The sequence below is a fragment of the Heteronotia binoei genome, chromosome 2 (genome assembly GCF_032191835.1).
Source record: "Heteronotia binoei isolate CCM8104 ecotype False Entrance Well chromosome 2, APGP_CSIRO_Hbin_v1, whole genome shotgun sequence".
Taxonomy (NCBI): Eukaryota; Metazoa; Chordata; class Lepidosauria; order Squamata; family Gekkonidae; genus Heteronotia; species Heteronotia binoei.
In genome coordinates, this window is record NC_083224.1 from 111,560,568 (window position 1) to 111,580,400 (window position 19,833).

Sequence of the window (19,833 nt, forward strand, 5' to 3'; positions counted from 1 at the left end):
ACTGGCAGTGGCTCTCCAGGGTCTGAAGCTGAGGTTTTTCACACCTACCTGCCTGGACCCTTTTTAGTTGGAGATGCTGGGGATTGAACCTGGAACCTCCTGCTTACCAAGCAGATGCTCTACCACTGAGCTACCATCCCTCCCCTTATGTATATCCCGTATGTATTATCAATTGGTTACAATTCTTGCTGGATTTTTTTGTGGAGTCATATTTAACAAAAATAATTTAGTTTTAAACGTCATAATCATCTTTTAAAACTTTCTGTACAAGTTTAATGTACTTTTGTCCAATACAATTGCGCAGTTTTACATGATCACAGCGTGTTTTTTTGGTCTACACCTATGTATGCTTATTTTCTAGAAGCTGTAGCTGGAACGTCACAAGCTGCAATGCCGTTGCAGGGTGATGGTGCACCTCAAAAGAAACGTTCTGTGTCTACCAACAGCCAGAAGGGGCCTAAGCCTAAAAAGAGAAAAACTGACAGTGCAAGAACCAACGAGGGGGGGGGGGGGGCGCGTAATAAGTGACAGCGATCAACCTAAAAAGTGGATGGAATTCACTGAATCTCTTTTCAAACTCACTCAATAATTGAAAGAGAAAGATAATCTTATTAAGAAAGCCAAGGAGGCTCGTGATGTTGTCTGCAACAAGATCTTCAAGCTGTTTGACAACTATGAGAATGAATTGGTTAAAAATTATGCAAAGTTACCCAGCATGTGCTGATAACGCTATACAGTATGGGGGGGGGGCTCTGCCCAACAATGTCTCTGAAAGGGTAAGGGACTCCCCAGACCTGATGTCTGTTCAAGCTGATGAGGTGTGGGGAGAGGAGGATGGGGAAGCACGTTCTGCTAGCACCAATGGGATTGGGGAGGGCGCAGCAGAGAGAATGTGTGAGGGGGCGGCAGATGCCCTATGAAAGATTTAGGTCTTTGGTAACCAGCGAGGAATTTCGCTTTGTAAATTTAGAACACGTGTACTCCTTTACCTTGGAAGTGCTAACAAGGGGGATCCAGGATGTTCTGGATGAGATTAACAGTGGCATAGATGAGGGAGATTTTGTTCAAATGCGCCTACAGGGGGAAGGTCTACAAAATCCATTATTTTCATTTAAGAAAAAGAAAGACCATATCAATGCGGATGAGTTTCTGGAGTTTGTGGTAGATATGCTGCAAAGCAATAGAGAAATACTCAGCACCGACACACTTCACTTAATTGTGACTGTTTCAAAGCCCCTGAGGGGTGGTGCTCGCCATAGAATCAAGTCTATCCCTTACAGTTCAATAATTGAAAAAAGAAATGGCGTTTTTTGGTAGATTTTTCAGATTACAACAACAACCTGTGCTTCGCGGCGGGGCTCATGGGTGTAATGAAAAGAGTGGGGGATCCTTCTGATGCAATCCTGTTAGAGGCAGTTAGAAAATTACACAGTGAATTAGGATGGTCTGATCAGAAAAAGGTGGGTCTCTGTGACATATCAGCAGTTGAGGAACATTTAAAAGTGAACATTCATGTTGTGTTGTGTTCTGATAAGGGATGGAGTATATTTAAAATGCAGCCCCCAAAATATCCTGAGACCCATTTTATGCTTTTACATAGTTATAATTTTTATGGCATTCTTCATATTAAGAGATTTTTTGGGTCTAGGAATTATTGCAGGTATTGTTACACCCTATACAACCATTACCATAATTGTTCTCAATTTTGTAGAATGTGTTCCACTGCAGAGTGTAAAACAATCCTAGGGACAATCCTATGCCTCTCTTCTTCAGAAATATCTCACGTACGTCAGAATGGGTGAGGAAGAGAAAACTAAGCTGGATCTCTATCTCCCGCAAACACCCGATGTTGAAAAAAAAATGCAATGGTTTTTGAAGAGGTGATAATCTACCACATCGAAACAGGAACAATGCCTGTGTGCTGCTAAAGAAAATGGATCAAAACAAAGAAATTGGCACCCACTTTTTTATTGAGAAACTCCTTGCCCCTGTCTGTTTGCAGCTTCTGAGGGACCCTTGCTGATCCTCTGAAAATGCTTTTAAAAGCAGTTGCAACCTCGGCCCCACCCTTGTCTTTCAGAGGCACCACCCACGCGTATTTAGACAGGATGTCTATCACTGTCAGAATATATTTATAGCCCCTGTTGTAATTGAAATATTGTTGCATATCTACCAAATCCGCCTGCCACTGCTCATCAACATTCCCCATGATTACCTTGTTCCTTTTGAAACGCACCCTGACCGGTTTATGCACGCTGTATGCGTCCTGATAATCCAACCACTCTTTCACCTCATTTCTGCTCAGCTTATACCCCCTCTTAGATGCTGCCTGAAATAGCTGTTCAATACCCCCAAAACTACCAACCTCCCGCGGATTATAATAAATCCCTTTTAACACATCCCCATGGAGCGTCATGACACTTTGCTCTCTTTTGCCACAATGAAAGTATTTTTATTAGGCTGCATATATACAGAAAAACTGGATCTTCACTCTGACTCGTTCTGATTCTCATCTTTTTCTCTGAGTTGTTTCTGCTTCTCAGCACGCTCCATTGCTTTTCTTTGCAGAAATTTACACAGGTCTGCCCCCTTTACTTCAAACACCGTAAACTTTGGAACATCTACAGATGCACTTTGGGCACCGTATCCCTCCTTTTGAAACAGGGTGACCAGTCCGCAGCAGTAGCAACAGCCTGGGTTTATCTCCTCGCTAACGCATCTGGCCAGTAGTGCATAATCAACAGGTCTGTCCCACACCTGTGTTCAAAGAAGAAAACACATTTTTAGTTCAAATATTGCTTTGTTACATTCACATAGTTGGTGCAGTTTTATTACACTTACATCGGGGAATAAAGCCTCAATGCATGGGTGATTGTCTTCTTCTTCCGCCTCCTTGGCTAGATCAGCATCCATTGGAGGCACATGTGTTTGCGCTTCATAAGCCAGGGGTTCCCTCGCCTTTTCCACGGCTTCAAGCACTGTGTCTGCTCCAGAATCTCCAGAGGTATCCTCCATGTCCGCTCTAGAATCACTGACGGTACCATGCTCAGCATCTGCTAGGGAATCTTCCTCATCATCCCTTTCATCGCCTGAATCTTGAAAGTGAGCTAGACCCGCATAGTATGGGTAGTGACAGGAGTCAGGCCTCCCTGAGTTGACTGGTGCCACATTCTCTATCTAGAAGTTTGAAGAAGCAAAAAAAAATTAGTATCCTGCCTCATGAGCGTGCCCCCCAATTCCACACACCTCATTTTTAGGTCTTACATCCAGATAGAGAGTTTCCTCCACAATCTCCACAGTTTCTTGTGCCTTCCCTCCATTTTCTGACTCCTTGCCATCGCTTTTGGGTGAAAGATGCATCAACTCCTCGTAAACAGGCTCCTCACCAGCATCGGCTTTCCCCCCATCGGTCTCCACTGGGTTCATATCATCATAAACAGCCTGTTCAAAAGCCGGAACCCCGTCAGCCTCCACAGCATTCATTTCTTCATAAAATGATGGTTCAACAGAGCTGGGAAACCAAAAGCAACAAACGCATGCCATGGAGTGGGGGGGTGGGTGGGGTCTCCCATATTTTAAAGAGTTCCGTGGAAAAGCTCCACTGACACTCATTGGTGTATTTAAATGTTGCAGGGGACACACCCTGTGACAACCAGGGGTGTCCAGCAACATTTCAGATATATTGTACAACGACAAACCAAGGATCTAGAATTCGTGCAAAACTCTATGGCATTACTGAGTCCCCAGAGAGTTGTACCGACATGCAACCTGATGCAACCTGATGTTAAAGGGACGTGTTACACGTATAAGGTTAGCCGTGCTCAGTTTTAAAGCCATCATTTTATCCATTGGGTATGTCTCCTCTCCAAACTATGGCAGCTTAGAACTGTTGCATCTCCACAATTCTCTAAATAACGTCTGTTGCAAAACACGCTTTCCCCCCAAACAATATGAAGCCTGCTACACCAGTGGCTGACCCTCCTTCCCCCCCCCCACCTTAGGAAACAGCCGGCATTCCTTGGGGAGGGCGGATCCCTAGCTGCCCCCTCGGGGACTGTTGCATCACTCGCCCAAAAGGAAACATATGGCATTCATTTTGTGTGTGGGCGGGGCATGCATGTGTGGGCGGAGCAGCTGTCACTTTGATGATGATAGGGGCCCCCTAGCTACTACTGACAATATTTAATTCCTAGGTAGTAATTTGATTTCTGTATGGTGCTATGCTTTTAGAAGAAGCTTGTCAAGAAAGAGCCCTGCGGTGCAGTGTTAAAGCTGCAGTACTGCAGTCCTAAGCGCTGCTCACGACCTGAGTTCGATCCCCAGTGGAAACTGGGTTTTCAGGTAGCCGGCTCGAGGTTGACTCAGCCTTTCATCCTTCCGAGGTCAGTCAAATGAGTACCCAGCTTGCTGGGGGAAAAGCGTAGATGACTGTGGAAGGCAATGGCAAACCACCCCATAAAAAGTCTGCCATGAAAATGTTGTGAAAGCAATATCACCCCAGAGTCGGAAATGACTGGTGCTTGCACAGGGGACCTTTCCTTTCCTGTCAAGAAATGCTGGATCATCTGCTGACAAAACTTTTTTGTAATGTTACTAAAATCCCTAGATCTGTAGTGAGGGGACCATTTTAAGATCAGAACTAAGTGTTCATTCTCTTGAAGCCCAAGCTTGAGCAGGTGTCCTTAGGATGTGACTGAAGACTGTATTTGTTTAAGGAAACAATGGTTGCCTTTTATGGTTAAGAAAGGACTCTCATATAACTAGGTTACCTGTTTTGGGAATTCAGATTCTGGAATTAGAGCTGATGGGCTTGGAGAGAGCTTGGATTGTTTGTTATTTGGATATTCTAAGCTCTCATATTAGAGCATGTAGAGTTTGCTGTCCTACTTTCTTGGGATTGACCTATCCCAGAAGTCTCCCACTGTACATTAAGCAGTTTACTGTACCCCAATATAGGACAGTTTTTATGCTTGCTAGGTTGAATTTTATACTATCTCAAATAATGAATGGTTGTTATAAAAAGATGCCCTATTTGGAAAGGCTGTACTTACATGCTTCTGAAAATATTGATACAGTGGAACATTGTTTACTGGAATGTCCTCTTTTCTCAAATGTGAGAGATTTGTGGATTATTCCTTCCCTAGGTGGGATGGTAGGTGGATCAGTAGGAGAAAAAATGGAGAGACTTTTAGCTAGGATGAATTCTGAGATTTCTTTGGCTGTTGCAATACCAATATGTTATAGTGAGTAGAAAATTATTTTAAGATGATTGCTTAGCCAGGCTTATGTGCATTTTAATGTGGCACTACTGAAAACCTATAGGTTAAATAAGTAAACAAGAACACTTGGAAAATAACATTCTATTAAGACTTCAATAAACATTAATATTCTATTACACCTCCAATAAATGGACATTGTCCCCCCTGCCCGCCAACCAACCAACTGGCAACCATAGTTTCAACCTTTTTTTTTTTAAAGATCCTACATCTTAATAACAGAGCCAGGCATGACTTCCTCTGAAGGAAGTTACACAAAATAAAAAGGTACTGTCTTATGTAGCTGCCAACTGCACTTAAGATAATCTAAGGAAGGCTTCTATGATGATTTTGCCCTCTCTCACAGGATTTCTTTTTATCTTCTTTTTGGCTGAGCAGCCCCTTTTTCCTTATCTTCTTTGTTTCTCTCTCTGGCTGTCCCACCCAGTCACTTAAATATATGTAGATATATGCAGACCCAGTTTAGGGAAATGAGGGGAAAGACTAAAATTCGTCTTAGGTCCTGTTTTGAAAACAGCACATAAGAGGCTGATGGTTGTTCAAACCTAGTAAATTGTTTTATTTGATTTTCAAAGGAAATGGTTGGGTTGGAATCAGGTGAACAGACAACAAGAATGAGGCAACTTTGTATGCAAATAAATGTTTGTAAGTGTTTGTACCCTGAACTTTAATCCTGTAAAGAGTAACATTTTTGGTCCCTAAGTGTTTTTGGATGCTTATCCAGGACATTGTTAGTGGTTACCAGTAACAGCTCTGTATAGTATTCACCTGTTAACTGTTCATCTGGGATCTGTCAAGTTAACTAACTGACAGTTGGCCATCTAACTTCACAGTTCAAGATCTAGATCACCTTAGATGAATTGTTTAATTAGCTGGGCACAGTTATAGTTTGTTCAATTAAGGAAACGATAGCCAGCTTTGTATAGAGGAAGCCCAGTCAACATTATTCAAGGACCATTCAAAAACATAATCCATTCACGCAGAAACAAGGAGAAGAAAGAGCCAGAATCCAGAAGCTCAGGGAGAAGTTTGATGCTCTGGCAGAGGACAATGCTGGAAGGTTGTGGATCCGAATGCTTTGAAGAGAGGTTTTTCTTTAATGTCTCCAGAACTTCCACTAAGCTGATTGAAGATAGTGTTGCTGAGTTACTGCTATCTTTATTGGAATCCTGAGCCAGGAATGGCTGAAAACAAGTGTTGGTGAGAATAATTTAGAGAGGTTTGTTATTTTGTGTGTTCCTTTGTACCCTGTGGATGGAGCTCTGTGGTACAGAGTGGTAAGCTGCAGTACTGCAGTCCAAGCTCTGCTCATGATCTTAGTTCGATCCCAGCGGAAGCTGGGCTCTAGTAGCTGGCTCAAGGTTGACTCAGCTTTCCATCCTTCTGAGGTCAGTAAAATGAGTACCCAGCTTGCTGGGGATAAAGTGTAGATGACTGAGGAAGGCAATGGCAAACCACCCCATAAAAAGTCTGCCAAGAAAATGTTGTGATGTGATGTCACCCCATAGGTCGGTAATGATCCCGGTGCTTGCCTTTGTACCCTGTACACTTTCTTTCCCCTATTGCCTGAGCTTGGTCTGGCGGGGAGGGCGGGATATAAATACGAAAAATAAATAAAAACTTTTATCCTCTTTTGTAAATAAACCTTATCTGTATTTTAATTGGAGTGAGTGCTGTTTCCATGTGCAGGCATAGTATTAATGAAAATAATCTCACTACCCAATGTTTTCTTACATAAGCTTCTTGGTATCACAGACTCTTAATTTGGTGAAGGCAGAAGCATTCACACAAATTCCAAGATCCTTTCTTATCCACAGATGAGGGATAAACCGTGTCTTTTAGAAGCTATTTTCCTCAGACATGTTCAGGATGGGCTAAGTTTCCCACTTCCCTAACTCAGGATCATTCTTTATCCTTTTCTTCAGACTAGATAGGGATTAAACCTGGTCCCTTTTTTAGGAGTTATCTCCCTCAGGCTTGCATGGGGATCCTTCTTGATCCTATCACTTTATTAGTCTTCAACTCTCAGATTTTAATTGTCAGTTCACAACTGCCACTCCTGTCACTCTCAACTGAAGAATTCAATCTGAATCCCCTGTCACTACTCAAGGTTCTCCTAGGAGGTTACAGTATTAACTGTTTACTGTCTATCACAGCTTCCTTTTCCTATATGATTCTTTGAAGAATGCTTTGAATTATCTTGTGTTTGTTTACAGTCAAAGTGGGGTTCAGGCTGATGGCTTTCTCCAAGAGAAGCCAAACACCATTGTAGCAGTCAGAGATAAAGTACAGATTATAATATTCAGTATATTTTTAAAGATTGTAACATATAACTGAAAATATTTAAATACAGATAATCCCTCTTGTAACCAGGATGGAAAAGAAGTTTCCAAATGGCACAAGCCCAATACTCAAGGACATGAGGAAGAAATTATGACTGCAAGCAACACAAGACCTGTGATAAGGTGTTTCTTTGGGTTTCCCATGAGTGAGTGACACTGCGATTGATGGGTGGCAACATGATTTGTAGGCAGCATGCAATAGAGACTGTTGTTACTGTGTTACTCCAAATTTAATTTTGTGAATGTACATTCAATTTGGATTCTGGGGAAGCACAGAACTCCAGCTTAGTTTAAAGGTAAAAGTAGTCCCCTGTGCAAGCACCAGTTGTTTCCGACTCTGGGGTGATGTCGCATCACGGAATTTTCACGGCAGACTTTTTACAGAGTGGTTTGCCAATGCCTTCCCCAGTCATCTACACTTTCCCCCCAGCAAGCTGGGTATTCATTTTACTGACCTCAGAAGGATGGAAAGCCGAGTCAACCTTAAGCTGGCTACCCAGCTTCCACTGGGATCAAACTCAGGTCGTGATTGAGCAGAGCTTGGACAGCAATAATACTGCTTATCACTCTGCGCCCACAGGGCTCTTAGCATACATCACTATTTACCACAGCATAGCAGTAGCTGTACTGGGCTGCCCTCAGGCTTTTAGAAACAATCATGCAATAACAAAACAAAATGATAGATTGGCAGACACAGATAGCTGTAGCAAAAGTATTGCCTCAGTTATGTGCTTTGTTGCAAAGAGGAAAGAAAATAAATCACAAGCAGACATAGCCCTCTATTCCCTGAGGCTGCTGTAACTGTCTTTACTGAAATCAAGAAAGGGATGTAGGTGGACTAATGTTTAATTTCTCTAAAGAGAAGGAACAAAGTCCAAATCCTCCAGAAGACTGTGTGATCTAAAATCCTTTCACCATAAAATTAATATGCAGTCTGCAGGTGGTTTGTGATGGAACGATGGTATTCTGCATGTCTTCAGAGTGTAACAGTAACATTTTCTAAAATTAACTCATAGTATTCATCGATCAGCCTATACATGAGTTTGTCATCTGACACTTTAGTTCACATACCAATAATTCTCCATTAAAAGAAACAAAAGTTTTTAAAGCTAGCGGGTGAAGAACATTTTTAAAACTTTGACTTCTCTCCTCAGGCCTAAGGAGATACTTCTCTTCCATGGGGTGTTCCTTCATGGACACCCACCACCCTAGCCTGAACTCCTACAGTACTGATACAGATCGATGGAGTAGGCTTCGTATTAGCAATCAAACTTGCATCAACTGTGGCAAAGCCTTGGTGAATTTTTGTTCCTTGAAGTTGGAGGTTGAAAGTATCCAGTGTTCAAACACAGTCAGTAATATGGAGGGGTGGGGAATAGCTACCACTTGGTGTGAGAATAGTGTGTGGGATAACCACAAAGGGCTACTACAGGGGTGGCCAAACTTGCTTAATGTAAGAGCCACACAGAATAAACATCAGATGTTTGAGAGCCGCAAGACATGAATGTCAGATGTTTGAGAGCCGTGAAGAAGGCAAATAGATGGGGGAGGAGAGAGGGAGGTGGAAAGAAAGCAACTTTAAATGCATTCTCCAAGCTACTGGCTGGCTTGGCTTGGAGAAGTGATTTAAAGAGAGAAATGCCTTCTCCAAGCCAGATGACGGGGCAGTAGGGGCTTCAAGAGCCACACAATATGTGTGATAGAGCCACATGTGGCTTCCGAGCTCCAGTTTGGCCACCCCTGGGCTAGCATCTTAAGTACAGGGCATCTTAAAGACTACTGGCATTTATTTCAGTATGAGCTTTCTTGAGTCACAGGTCATTTCTTCGGATAACTAAAGTTGGTATTATCTGATTTTCAAAGACCTGGAGGCAGTGGTGAGAAACCAGCATTCCTTACTAGAATTAGGGATACTATTGCTTTAAGAGAAAGGAGGCGGGAGCTAAGCGAGTGGGAGTCGTCTCTTCCTTCGACCTTTGCCTTCCTTTCTACTAAACAGCGTTAGTGAGTTCGCAAGCTGCTGTTTCTTTTGAGGGTGGTCGCGGGATTTGTAAAGTAGCGCTCGTGGTGACTCATCGACGCATACGAAGCATAAGGCAATGACACCCTCTGCAGTAGCACCGGCGCTAGGAAGAAGGGTGTTTGTGATTGGAGTCGGCATGACTAAGGTACTGGAACGTAGCTGGGTCGAGGGGCGTTTGGCCCCTAATGTTGATGGAAAGGGAACAGGAGGGGCTGCGGACAGCTACCGTTCCTGACGGCAAAAGCAAACGTGTTTTGTGACACTTTAAAGATTAACAAGTGTTAATAGGGCAGTACTTTAAAGGAACGTTTAAGGAAGGCGCTATTATAGTACAGACCATTTTGCTAGATGCTTGTAATGGCTCCTCACTAGGCAGATGTAAGAGGTATAGTATGTGAATAAGTTATGAAAGAAAAATGCAAATGTTGAGTCACACAATTATGTAGAGTTCAAGTGTAATCAAGAAAAGTAATATCATTTGCAACAGTAATAATTGGCAGTAATATTTCTAGTTTTACAGTACTGATTAATAACGTGTAATGACTGAGGAATTGCAAGTCGTGCCTCTCAAGATGGTATCAAACTTTGATGAATTCTCATTCAGATTCACCCTGGAATCTCTCTTCTTTTCCTTAAGAATCATGACTCTTCAGAAGTAGTTCTGAGAGATTAAAATGCATTCCCTTAGTCTGCCATGGGGACACAGTGTAGTTTTAGAGTTGTTGTTTTTAATTTTTCAAATACTGATGGGGCCTGAATCCTACTGTGGCATCTGAGGGAATGAAAGACTCTTGTCCCTGCCCCATAGTGTGTGTGTGGGAAGAAGCCCCTTATTTTACTGCTTAGCAGTTCCCAGGAGGATTGGTGTTCATGTTCTGCTGTGCAGTTATACAGTGGTGCCTAGAAAATGAAGCTATTGTAAAGATTTGAGGGAAAACACGCAAAGCAAGGCCTAAAATATTGATCTCTTAGCAAGCAGGTTGGTATAGGAGAAGGCTGCCCATCAAGTGCCTTAGTCCTAGACTATCTAAGTGAGAACCAACATGGTTGACTTGTGCCTGAATTGTTCCAGGAAACCAACTGGCAGTCAGTGTAGTTCAGGGCTGACGTGATGTAATCTCCATAATGAAAGCATTTAGTTGTCTTCCTATCACATTTTATACCAGTTGCTATTTCTGGACATCTTCAAAGGCATCCCCATGTAAATTGTATGATAGTAATCTAGCCTGGATGTGAGCAAAGCAAGGATCACCATGGCTAAATCTCACTTCTCAAGGAAAAGCTGTAGTTGAGGCTCTAACCCAGGCTGTTAAACTGTGCTTCATGCCACAAACAATTCAGCACAGATCTAGCAATGTTCCCATGATCAACCTGCTCTTTCAGCCAAAAGTAAAACTCTGTAAAGAATCGGATTTAGTTTGTTTATGACATCTAGCCAGCTACTGCTTCCTTATGTTTGTGCAGAAAGCAAAGTGGAAATAGGTTTTCCTTTGAACTCTCTATTAAGCTCTGTTAGGAAATGCGTCCTTGCTTTGTTCTTGCAAAACCTAGCATTAACCTGAAAAAAATCTTTGCTCTCAAATTTCCATTAGAAGATGAAATTCTTTTTAGTATTTGTCCTTCCTATGTGATAGTATGGCTAAACAATGTGAAGGGTTAACAAATTTTTCCCATGAAGAATGCCACTCCTTCAAAATATGGTGAACAATTCTCTTCATCTAATGAAATATTCCCTGAGGTGCCCTGTGCCATGGTAGTACTTCTTTATATAGCAATTAAGAGTGTTTAGTTTTGTTTATGTGAGTTACCTCAATATCAGTACAACATCTCTAGTGAACAAGTCAAAGTTCTTGTCCTTATTCTGAAAATGGGGTGCTGAAGGTGAGAGAGAAACTAGAGCCACAGTCCTTTTTGTTTGTTTTTAGTTACTAAAAATATTTTAGCTGCCTTTCTTCATTGCAGAGCTCGTGGCTTATAGTGTTAATAGACTACATAAGTAGATTGCATAAAAACATAAAACCAAAATAAAAATCACAATTTAACACTGTTTTAATCCAATGCAGTCCAAAATAAAATCATATTCAGCTGCCTTCTAAAGATAAAAAATGAGGGGACCAGGTGCACCTCCCTTAGGAAGTTATTCCATAATTGTGGAGCTTCCATTGAACATATGAACATATGAAGCTGCCTGTGGAGAAACACCATCTTAGAGTGTTGGTGCTTCATTGGCAGGGATCAGTAAATTCCCCAGCAGGCTTTGTAGCCTCCCTCCAACCCCCCCTCCCTTCCAGAGCCAAACCAACAACTCTAGGGGGAAAGCCTCCTAGAGAGGCAGGAAGTTCTTTTGTTCTCTGCATGTGAGTTAGGAGGAAGAGTTTTTCAGTTTGCAGCTGGAAGAGAGGTTGCTTGCCTGTGAGCTCCTGCCTGTGGGGGAGGCCTGCTCAGGAAAATGAGGCCTCCAGGCAGTAAGACAAAGTAAGTCATCCAAAAGGGCAGGGCATGTTTAGATCAGGGCCAGCAGGATGCGTTTATAATCAACTTTTCTTTGTTATGCTGTGTGCTGTGCGGGTGCTGTGCTAACTTTTTAAATGCAACTGTTTTTGTTTTGTTTTTCTTTCCCTTTCTTTTTCTCTTTTAAATAAATATTTTTTTGCTGTTTTAAATGCTGGCAGTCCATCTCTGTACCACATAGATCCCCGACCGCTCAGACCACGCTGTGTTGAGAAGGGGGCCCTGGGGAAGGGGGAAGGCATGCAGTTGGATAAGGTGCCAATCCTCCAGGGGTGCCCCAAAGAAGTGCTGAGGTCTCTGTGAAACCCAAGTGCAGGGTGGCAGAGGACCTTGAGGCCTGGCCTCATAGCTGGAGAGGGGGATTGGGAGTCCTGTTCCTCTCAATCTGAACCCCTAGACTGAGCAGGTGGTGGCAGCGAGCCCAAGGGGCAGGAGGAGAAATAGCTCCCTCCAGGAGTTGGCGACTCCATAGGGAGCTGACGGGACCGGGTCCGAAGGCAGAATCGGGCCGGTTCCGTCACACTGCCTTATACTGAATCAGACCTTTGGTCCAGCAAAGTCAGTATTGTCTTCTCAGACTGGCAGCGGCTCTCCAGGGTCTCAAGCTGAGGTTTTTCGCGCCTGTTTGCCTGGACCCTTTTTGGCTGGAGATGCTGGGGATTGAACCTGGGACCTTCTGCTTACCAAGCAAATGCTCTGCCACTGAGCCACCATCCCTCCCCTGCTCATTGAAAAGACCCTCTCTCATGCACCCACTAAATGAGCTTCTTTGATTGATAGCGCAGTCTGTATAATCTTAATTCCTGTGCAGGAACATATGGGCGATGATGGGTCTTTCAGATACCTTGGTTCCGAGCCACATAAAGCTTTAAAAGTCAAAAAACAATATCTTGAATTGGGCTCAGCAGGTCAGTAGCCAGTGTATCATTTCTTCCAGTACAACGAAGTTTCTGTGCATTATTTTTGTATTGCATAACCTTGGGAGTGCTTACCAGAAAGTCCAGTGTGGTATACACAAAGTCAGACCTTTGACCTCTCTATTAAGCTCTGTTAGGAAATGCATCCTTGCTCTGTACTTGCAAAACCTAGCATTAACCTGAAAAAGATCTTTGCCCTCAAATTTCCAATAGAAGATGAAATTCTTTTTAGTGTTTGTCCTTCTTATGTGATAGTCTGGCTAAACAGTGTGAAGGGTTAACAAATTCAGTATCTCTCATGATGAACATAACTATGTAGGACTAGTGTGATGAGTGTACCTCTGTGTGAGGAAAGTGGATTTGTGTTATTTAAAGTATACCAGATCTTCCTGCTCCTTTTTGTTACATCACTGCCATTTCTGTGTTTTGGAAGTTAGGTGGTAGAAGAGGTACTGAGAGAGTTATAATCCTTTACAAAGAATGATACTTTATTTCTCCCTTGCAAAATGGGATAATATTAACTTAATTGTGCTTATTTACTTACAACTTTAAATATAATTATCATTATTGTAATGTGTGTTAACTAAATGTTCATCTAAATAGTTCATTCATGTAAGATGTTAATATGCTCCTACATTATTGGGGAGAGGTACATTTATGGAAGGTTTGTATGAATCCTAACCAATCTGTATGATTTTCTTACGTTACTAAGTTTGTAAATTATTTCTAAGTTACAATAAAAACTTTTTATAGTAGAAAAAATATAAGCTATGAAAATCAAGTAATCCTAATACTCATAATGTGCTTTATGTGCAAACTTTATGTTCTCTCACTCATTCTGCTTGTTGGGACAGTTTATAATCTTGTGCTAATTATATTTGATTATGCTTTGGATTGAAAGCCTGTAAGTTATAACATTAAGTAGGTAATAAGTATAACTTTTTCCCTTGTCCAGTTACATAGGAGGTTCTGCCTATCATCCCATCTGGCAGATACACAAAATTCTTTAATTTGAATGGTAATTAAAAAAAAACTGCTTTTCTGTACAGAAGCCAAAATGGAGCATGTACTGTCTTGACCATATTTAGTAAAATGACCAGAATGTGTAAGGTGTGCTGGTATGCAAGGTGCCTAAAAGTGAAAATATCACAATAAGTGTTCTGGTGGCCTTGAAAATATTTACATTTTGACTTGTGGATTGCCAACACTGAAATGAATTAATGGGCTTCCTCCTTAATCTCCTCCATTAGTACAAAATAGTACAATAAATTTAGTACAAAATAGATTAGTGTCTAAAAAAAAAAGTAAAGGAATTTCCCCTGTATTGGCCTTCGATGAGCCCAGGTGAAATGTAATATGCTTGAGATGTGACCAGATCCCTTCACTGGCCTGTACAGTAGCTACGTAATATGCATGTGTACTACGAGGATCTATGCAAGCCCTTGGTAGGGTTTGTCTCACTAAACTGTATAGTTTGCATATTATAAATCAAAAGGAGTGTAGGGACCTGAAGAAATAATGTTTTAGTGTTCTTTTAATGTTTTCTTTCTCTCCAACAGTTTGAAAAGCCTGGGTCCCGTGAAGATTTTGATTACCCAAACATGGCTGAAGAAGCAGGTACTGTGTTTGAGTTTTAGCACCATGTCCATAACTTCACTGAGCTACATAGCACTGTGTGGAGCATTGCTGGCAGCACCCTCAGCCCCAGAGAACCCTGAGCATAGTTGGGGTCAGAAAGATAAATGGGCCAGCTCCTCTGCTGATTTCTGCTTGAGAGAAATTGCAGTGTCCTCAAGTGAGGAACTACAGACCTCTAGAAGAAGAACTGCAGATTTATACCCCGCCCTTCTCTCTGAATCAGAGACTCAGAGCGGCTTACAATCTCCCATGTCTTCTCTCCCCCCCCCCCCCACAACAGACACCCTGTGAGGTGAGTGGGGCTGAGAGGACTCTCAACAGCAGCTGCCCTTTCAAGGACAACTTCTGCCAGAACTATGGCTGACCCAAGGCCATTCCAGCAGCTGCAAGTGGAGGAGTGGGGAATCAAACCTGGTTCTCCCATATAAGAGTCCGCACACTTAACCACTACACCAAACTGGCTCTCTACCTCTAGTTAGACAATTGTCTGGTCAGGAACTGTTGTAACTACTCCAGCTATTCAAGCAGTATTGTCAACTTCTGTACATCAGCTATCCCATCCAGGTGTGGCTGGGGTTTGTAAAAGCTCAGTTGCCTCTAATAGGTTAGGTTAGGTTTATTTGATTTAGGTTAGGTTTATTTGATTTATATACCACCCTCCTTGCCGGATGGGGAAGGATTGTGCCAGCATAATGGAGAACTTTTATCTGGTTAACATCGCTGTCCCATATATACTTACCTGGAAGTTTTCCCACTATGTTCCATGGTGCCTACTCATGTGTAAGCGTGCATATTATATGTATAAGTTTTAAAAGTATAACAGGAGTAAATCTGGGGTAATATCAGTTTTCTCCTTCGTTAGAAAAGTAAATAAGCTTTAGACTACCCTTTTTGTCAGGACAACTGGTTGAGTAGCATAAGTATATTTGTAGAAGGACTAGATAGCTGTCATACCATGGACAGTAAGTTCCATGACTGCAACAGCTTGAAACAGTGTTACTATTGTTATAGAACATGATCCATGTTTTGTTATCCTTGTGTACTTAAGAACTGTTGAGATTATTGTATGGAGCAACTGGTTTAAGTCTTATTAAGTATTTATTTAATTTGGTTAGAGGTGAAATGCATACTGTCCATCTTTTTTTTTTAAAAGCTTTCTAAACTGTTAAGTTTACAGAATCCTACAACATATCTTCAAGAAAAGCTTAACAATGTTTAAACATATTTAGGTCAGAAAGCACTCGCTGATGCAGGTATTCCTTATTCAGCTGTGGAACAGGCTTATGTTGGCTATGTTTATGGTAAGTAATGTTATTCGCTAAGGGCTTGAGTCTCATGCTGGCTCCTGCCATATTTTATACTTGCAATTATGCATTGCATCCTGTAGCAGACATAAAATAGTTGCCTAAACATTCTTACACAAAAACAGTTAAATCAGTATTTAGTTGTTTCATTAACTGCTGGTCATTGTACTTTAATTTTTTTCAGAAACTAAATTTACAGGGGAAGCTGTCAGTATAATGATAGCAATAATTTGAAGTATTGTGGGGCTTTTATAGTTGCAAAGTAGTTGTTCCATGTATACTTTTATCTCTTTCTACTGTTAGAATTCTTGGGAGCCTCTAGCTTTTTCAGCTTCAGAACTTAAAAATAAAATAGGCACAAGGGTAGAAAGTTAATGTATGTAAGTTACTGTAGCCCTGTACTTTACATTCCTTGCATGTGTAATAAAAACAACCACCAGAAAATACTTGGATAAAGAAGCAGAAATAGCTGAATATGTTAACTGAGAAATATATCCTTCTGGTGCTTTAAGAATCATACATATTTTTTACAATAGTAAATGTGCAATATGAAAATGGAGCTACAAATATACCTTCACCTGTTGTGAAGCATATACTAAACAGTTTTAGAAGTGAATAAAATTTATCAGGATGGTAATGACTACTATGTCACTGTCAGCTGTCTCTTATCTTATAAAGGTGACTCAACCTGTGGCCAGAGGGCTGTTTATCACAGTTTAGGACTAACAGGGATTCCTATTGTGAATGTGAACAACAACTGTGCCACGGGATCTACTGCATTATTTATGGCCAGACAACTAATTCAGGGAGGTGAGTTAAATTTACTTATTCTGCAAATCAGTATGATCACAGTGTTGCTCTACAATTAAGCATTTAAAGGAGGAGTCTTTCTCTAGGCAGGCTTGTTGTTCAACACAAAGCTATTCAATTTTCTTAACATTTTCATTTGAGGACTAGATTTCCTTTTGTTTCCTCTTGCTGAAAGTATGTTTTAGTGAAATCATTGTTATTATGCCATATGAGCATATGAAATGGGTCCTCTGTACAACATCATAAGATATTTTTAGAATTTTGAGGAATTTAACATCCACTTTGAAGGTACTGTGGTGTATCACTGTTTAGCTAAGGCTTTAATGAGCTTCACTGTTTACAGAGAACTTTTGTCTGGATTAAGGTCTATATGGTGCCCAGGTTTTCAAAACCATTAAAATATGTACTGCATATGTTCAATATATTTAGGTTTGGCCAACTGTGTCCTGGCTCTTGGATTTGAAAAAATGGAAAGAGGCTCTCTTACATCTAAAGTAAGTCCTATAAGAATTTCTAATGCATTGAGGTAAAATTTAATTTAGATGGCATATTTTGAAAATGGTAAGAAAAATCCATTTCTTACCCATCAACTGGAAGAAGTTTCCATCAAAGGGGGGGGGGCAGGGTGGTCTGAGATCTTGAAATAATGTTCATGCTGATAATGCAGATTCTATGATGAGCATAAAAAGGCTTGGGGTGTGAAGGGGCTAGAAGAATTTTATAAGCCCCTAGAAAATGAAGAATCTTCAGATTTCTGTCCCTGAGAAGTAGGGAATACCCAACCATTTTTAATCTGTAGTAGGAAGTATCTTCATATCAGTTGCCCAGATGATGTACTGGGTGTTAGGAAATGATATCCAAATGTGTTTTCCACTCAGTGCCACAGAAATTTTAATGAAATTAACTTTTCCCACCACTCAGTGATATGTGCTGCTGCTTTAAAAAAAGTGATTTTAAAAAATTTGTTACGCTTTCAGTTTTCTCCTGTTGAGAGCCAGTTTGGTGTAGTGGTTAAGTGCGCGGACTTTTATCTGGCAGAACGGGGTTTGATTCCCCATTCCTCCACTTGTAGCTGCTGGAATGGCCTTGGGTCAGCAATAGCTTTGGCCAAGGTTGTCCTTGAAAGGGCAGCTGCTGTGAGAGCCCTCTCAGCCCCACCCACCTCACAGGGTGTCTGTAGTGGGGGGAGAAGATATAAAAGATTGTAAGCTGCTCTGAGTCTCTGATTCAGAGAGAAGGGCGGGGTATAAATCTGCAATTTTTCTTGATTGCCTAACCCAATGTGAGCAGTATGGCTGAGATCATTTTTTCCTCCATGAATGGCCTGGGGAAACTGTCCATTCAAGGGATGAACTACCTGTAGCCTTAGAGTATGGCAGGGTAGGTGAATGATTTCAAGCAGAGAAGAGATGAGGGAAGGTAGTGCTGGACCTTTCCATTTTTCTCCCTTCCCAGCTCATGTTTCTTTCTGTAACTTTCTCAGTATCACTTCCTGTCCTTCAGTGACAGCCCAGGTCATTTGCCTCCGATTCAATTATTGGAAGCAGGTTTTTCCTCTAGCTTCCCCTTAGCATTGTGGTGCATTCATGAACTGTCTGGGTTTTCTGCAGGCTTTTTCAAATCTGCTTTACTACAGCATTTCCCAAAACTTCACAGCAAAGCTTGGGTGGTGGCCATATGGAAAGTTTAGGTTTTCCCTGGCACGTGGCAGCTGTTTACCCTGCCTCTGTACCTGCATTTCTTAATTTCATTCTTTCTTCTCCTTGTAGAAGACTGTGGAAAGCTACTAACAGCTCTTCTTTTCAAGGGACAACAGCTGCATTAGGAACGCTGAGGAGTTTAGGATATTGCTTGCAGTGCATTGCTTATTGTGAATATCAAAGTAAATATGAATATCATGAGTGCTCATCTACTATGATTTGCCTGGTATTAGAGACAAAACTTGAATGGCTGTTTGTGTTCCAGGGCAACTTAAATGCAGCATATTTAAGCAGCTCTGCTGTGAAAACATTGTGAAAGCAACATCACCCCAGAGTCGGAAACGGCTGGTGCTTGCACAGGGGACCTTTCCTTTCCTTTTAGTTTTTTACCTTTAAATTCCACCCCCCCACCCCCCAAAAAACCCCTGATGACTTCAGATTACATTGTATAGTTGGACTTCCCCCTTGCACTGTAGCCCACTGAGCGCTCTGATAGTGGGTCAGTGGAGCTTCAGAAACACCCTAGAGGGCAGAGTGGAGTTCTGCAATGGGAGGGAGGAATCAGAGGAAATGACCATTCTGTCTTCAAAGGGTGGAAGTGTTCTTAAGACTCTGGAACTGCCCACTGCACAGTTGAATGTAAGTCAGCATGTGCAGCAACGCTGAAGAAAAGGCTGGAAATTTTAAATTTTAAATAGAATGTACTGCTGGAAGATTAAATACTGGAATTGCACTGAATTTGAGAAATTCAGTTACTTTCTGTTCATTTCATGCCTCCTTAAATAGCATCATCAAAGTTAACTAAAACTTAGCTCTTCTCTTTTTGCTGGGGTCTTTCAGTTGGCAGGCTGCTGAGATGATATGGATGTAGTTGTACACAGGCCAGCAAGAGGATTCTCAAAACATTTGTTACTGTTTTGTCTGGTATTAGTGTGCCAAGTATAGAAGTGCATTTTAATTTCAGTTCATGGACCGGGAGAATCCAGTGGGCAAGCACATGGAAGTGATAGTAAACAAATACGGCTTAGCAGCAGCACCGGTTGCTTCACAGATGTTTGGAAATGCTGGAAAAGAACATATTGAGAAATATGGTACTGTCAAAAATATTACTATCATAAGAGAATATTGTAATTTTCATTTTCAACATGAGACTAATGTTTTGTATCCTATTTATCATTAATAATAGCAGAGGTGAAGGCCTCTGTACAGAAATATAGATTGGGTTTATGCTGTGAGATGTGGCTCATATTGAAAGGATCTTGGAATTTGGTTGCTGTGGTTCCTTCATAAATTACGAAATATGCCTGGGGTG

At 41.5% G+C, this 19,833-nt stretch overlaps 1 protein-coding gene across 1 annotated transcript in view; it reads left to right on the forward strand.

The window, feature by feature from the left end:
• Positions 1–9,569: 9,569 nt before the first annotated feature.
• Positions 9,570–19,833, forward strand: part of SCP2 (sterol carrier protein 2) — a 54,926-nt gene continuing 44,662 nt past the window's right edge. The window contains exons 1-6 of the mRNA XM_060231832.1: positions 9,570–9,786; positions 14,629–14,686; positions 15,937–16,008; positions 16,690–16,821; positions 17,251–17,315; positions 19,486–19,612. Of these exons, the coding sequence (XP_060087815.1) occupies positions 9,718–9,786; positions 14,629–14,686; positions 15,937–16,008; positions 16,690–16,821; positions 17,251–17,315; positions 19,486–19,612 (523 nt within the window). The 5' untranslated portion in view covers positions 9,570–9,717. The remainder of the gene's footprint in view (positions 9,787–14,628; positions 14,687–15,936; positions 16,009–16,689; positions 16,822–17,250; positions 17,316–19,485; positions 19,613–19,833) is intronic.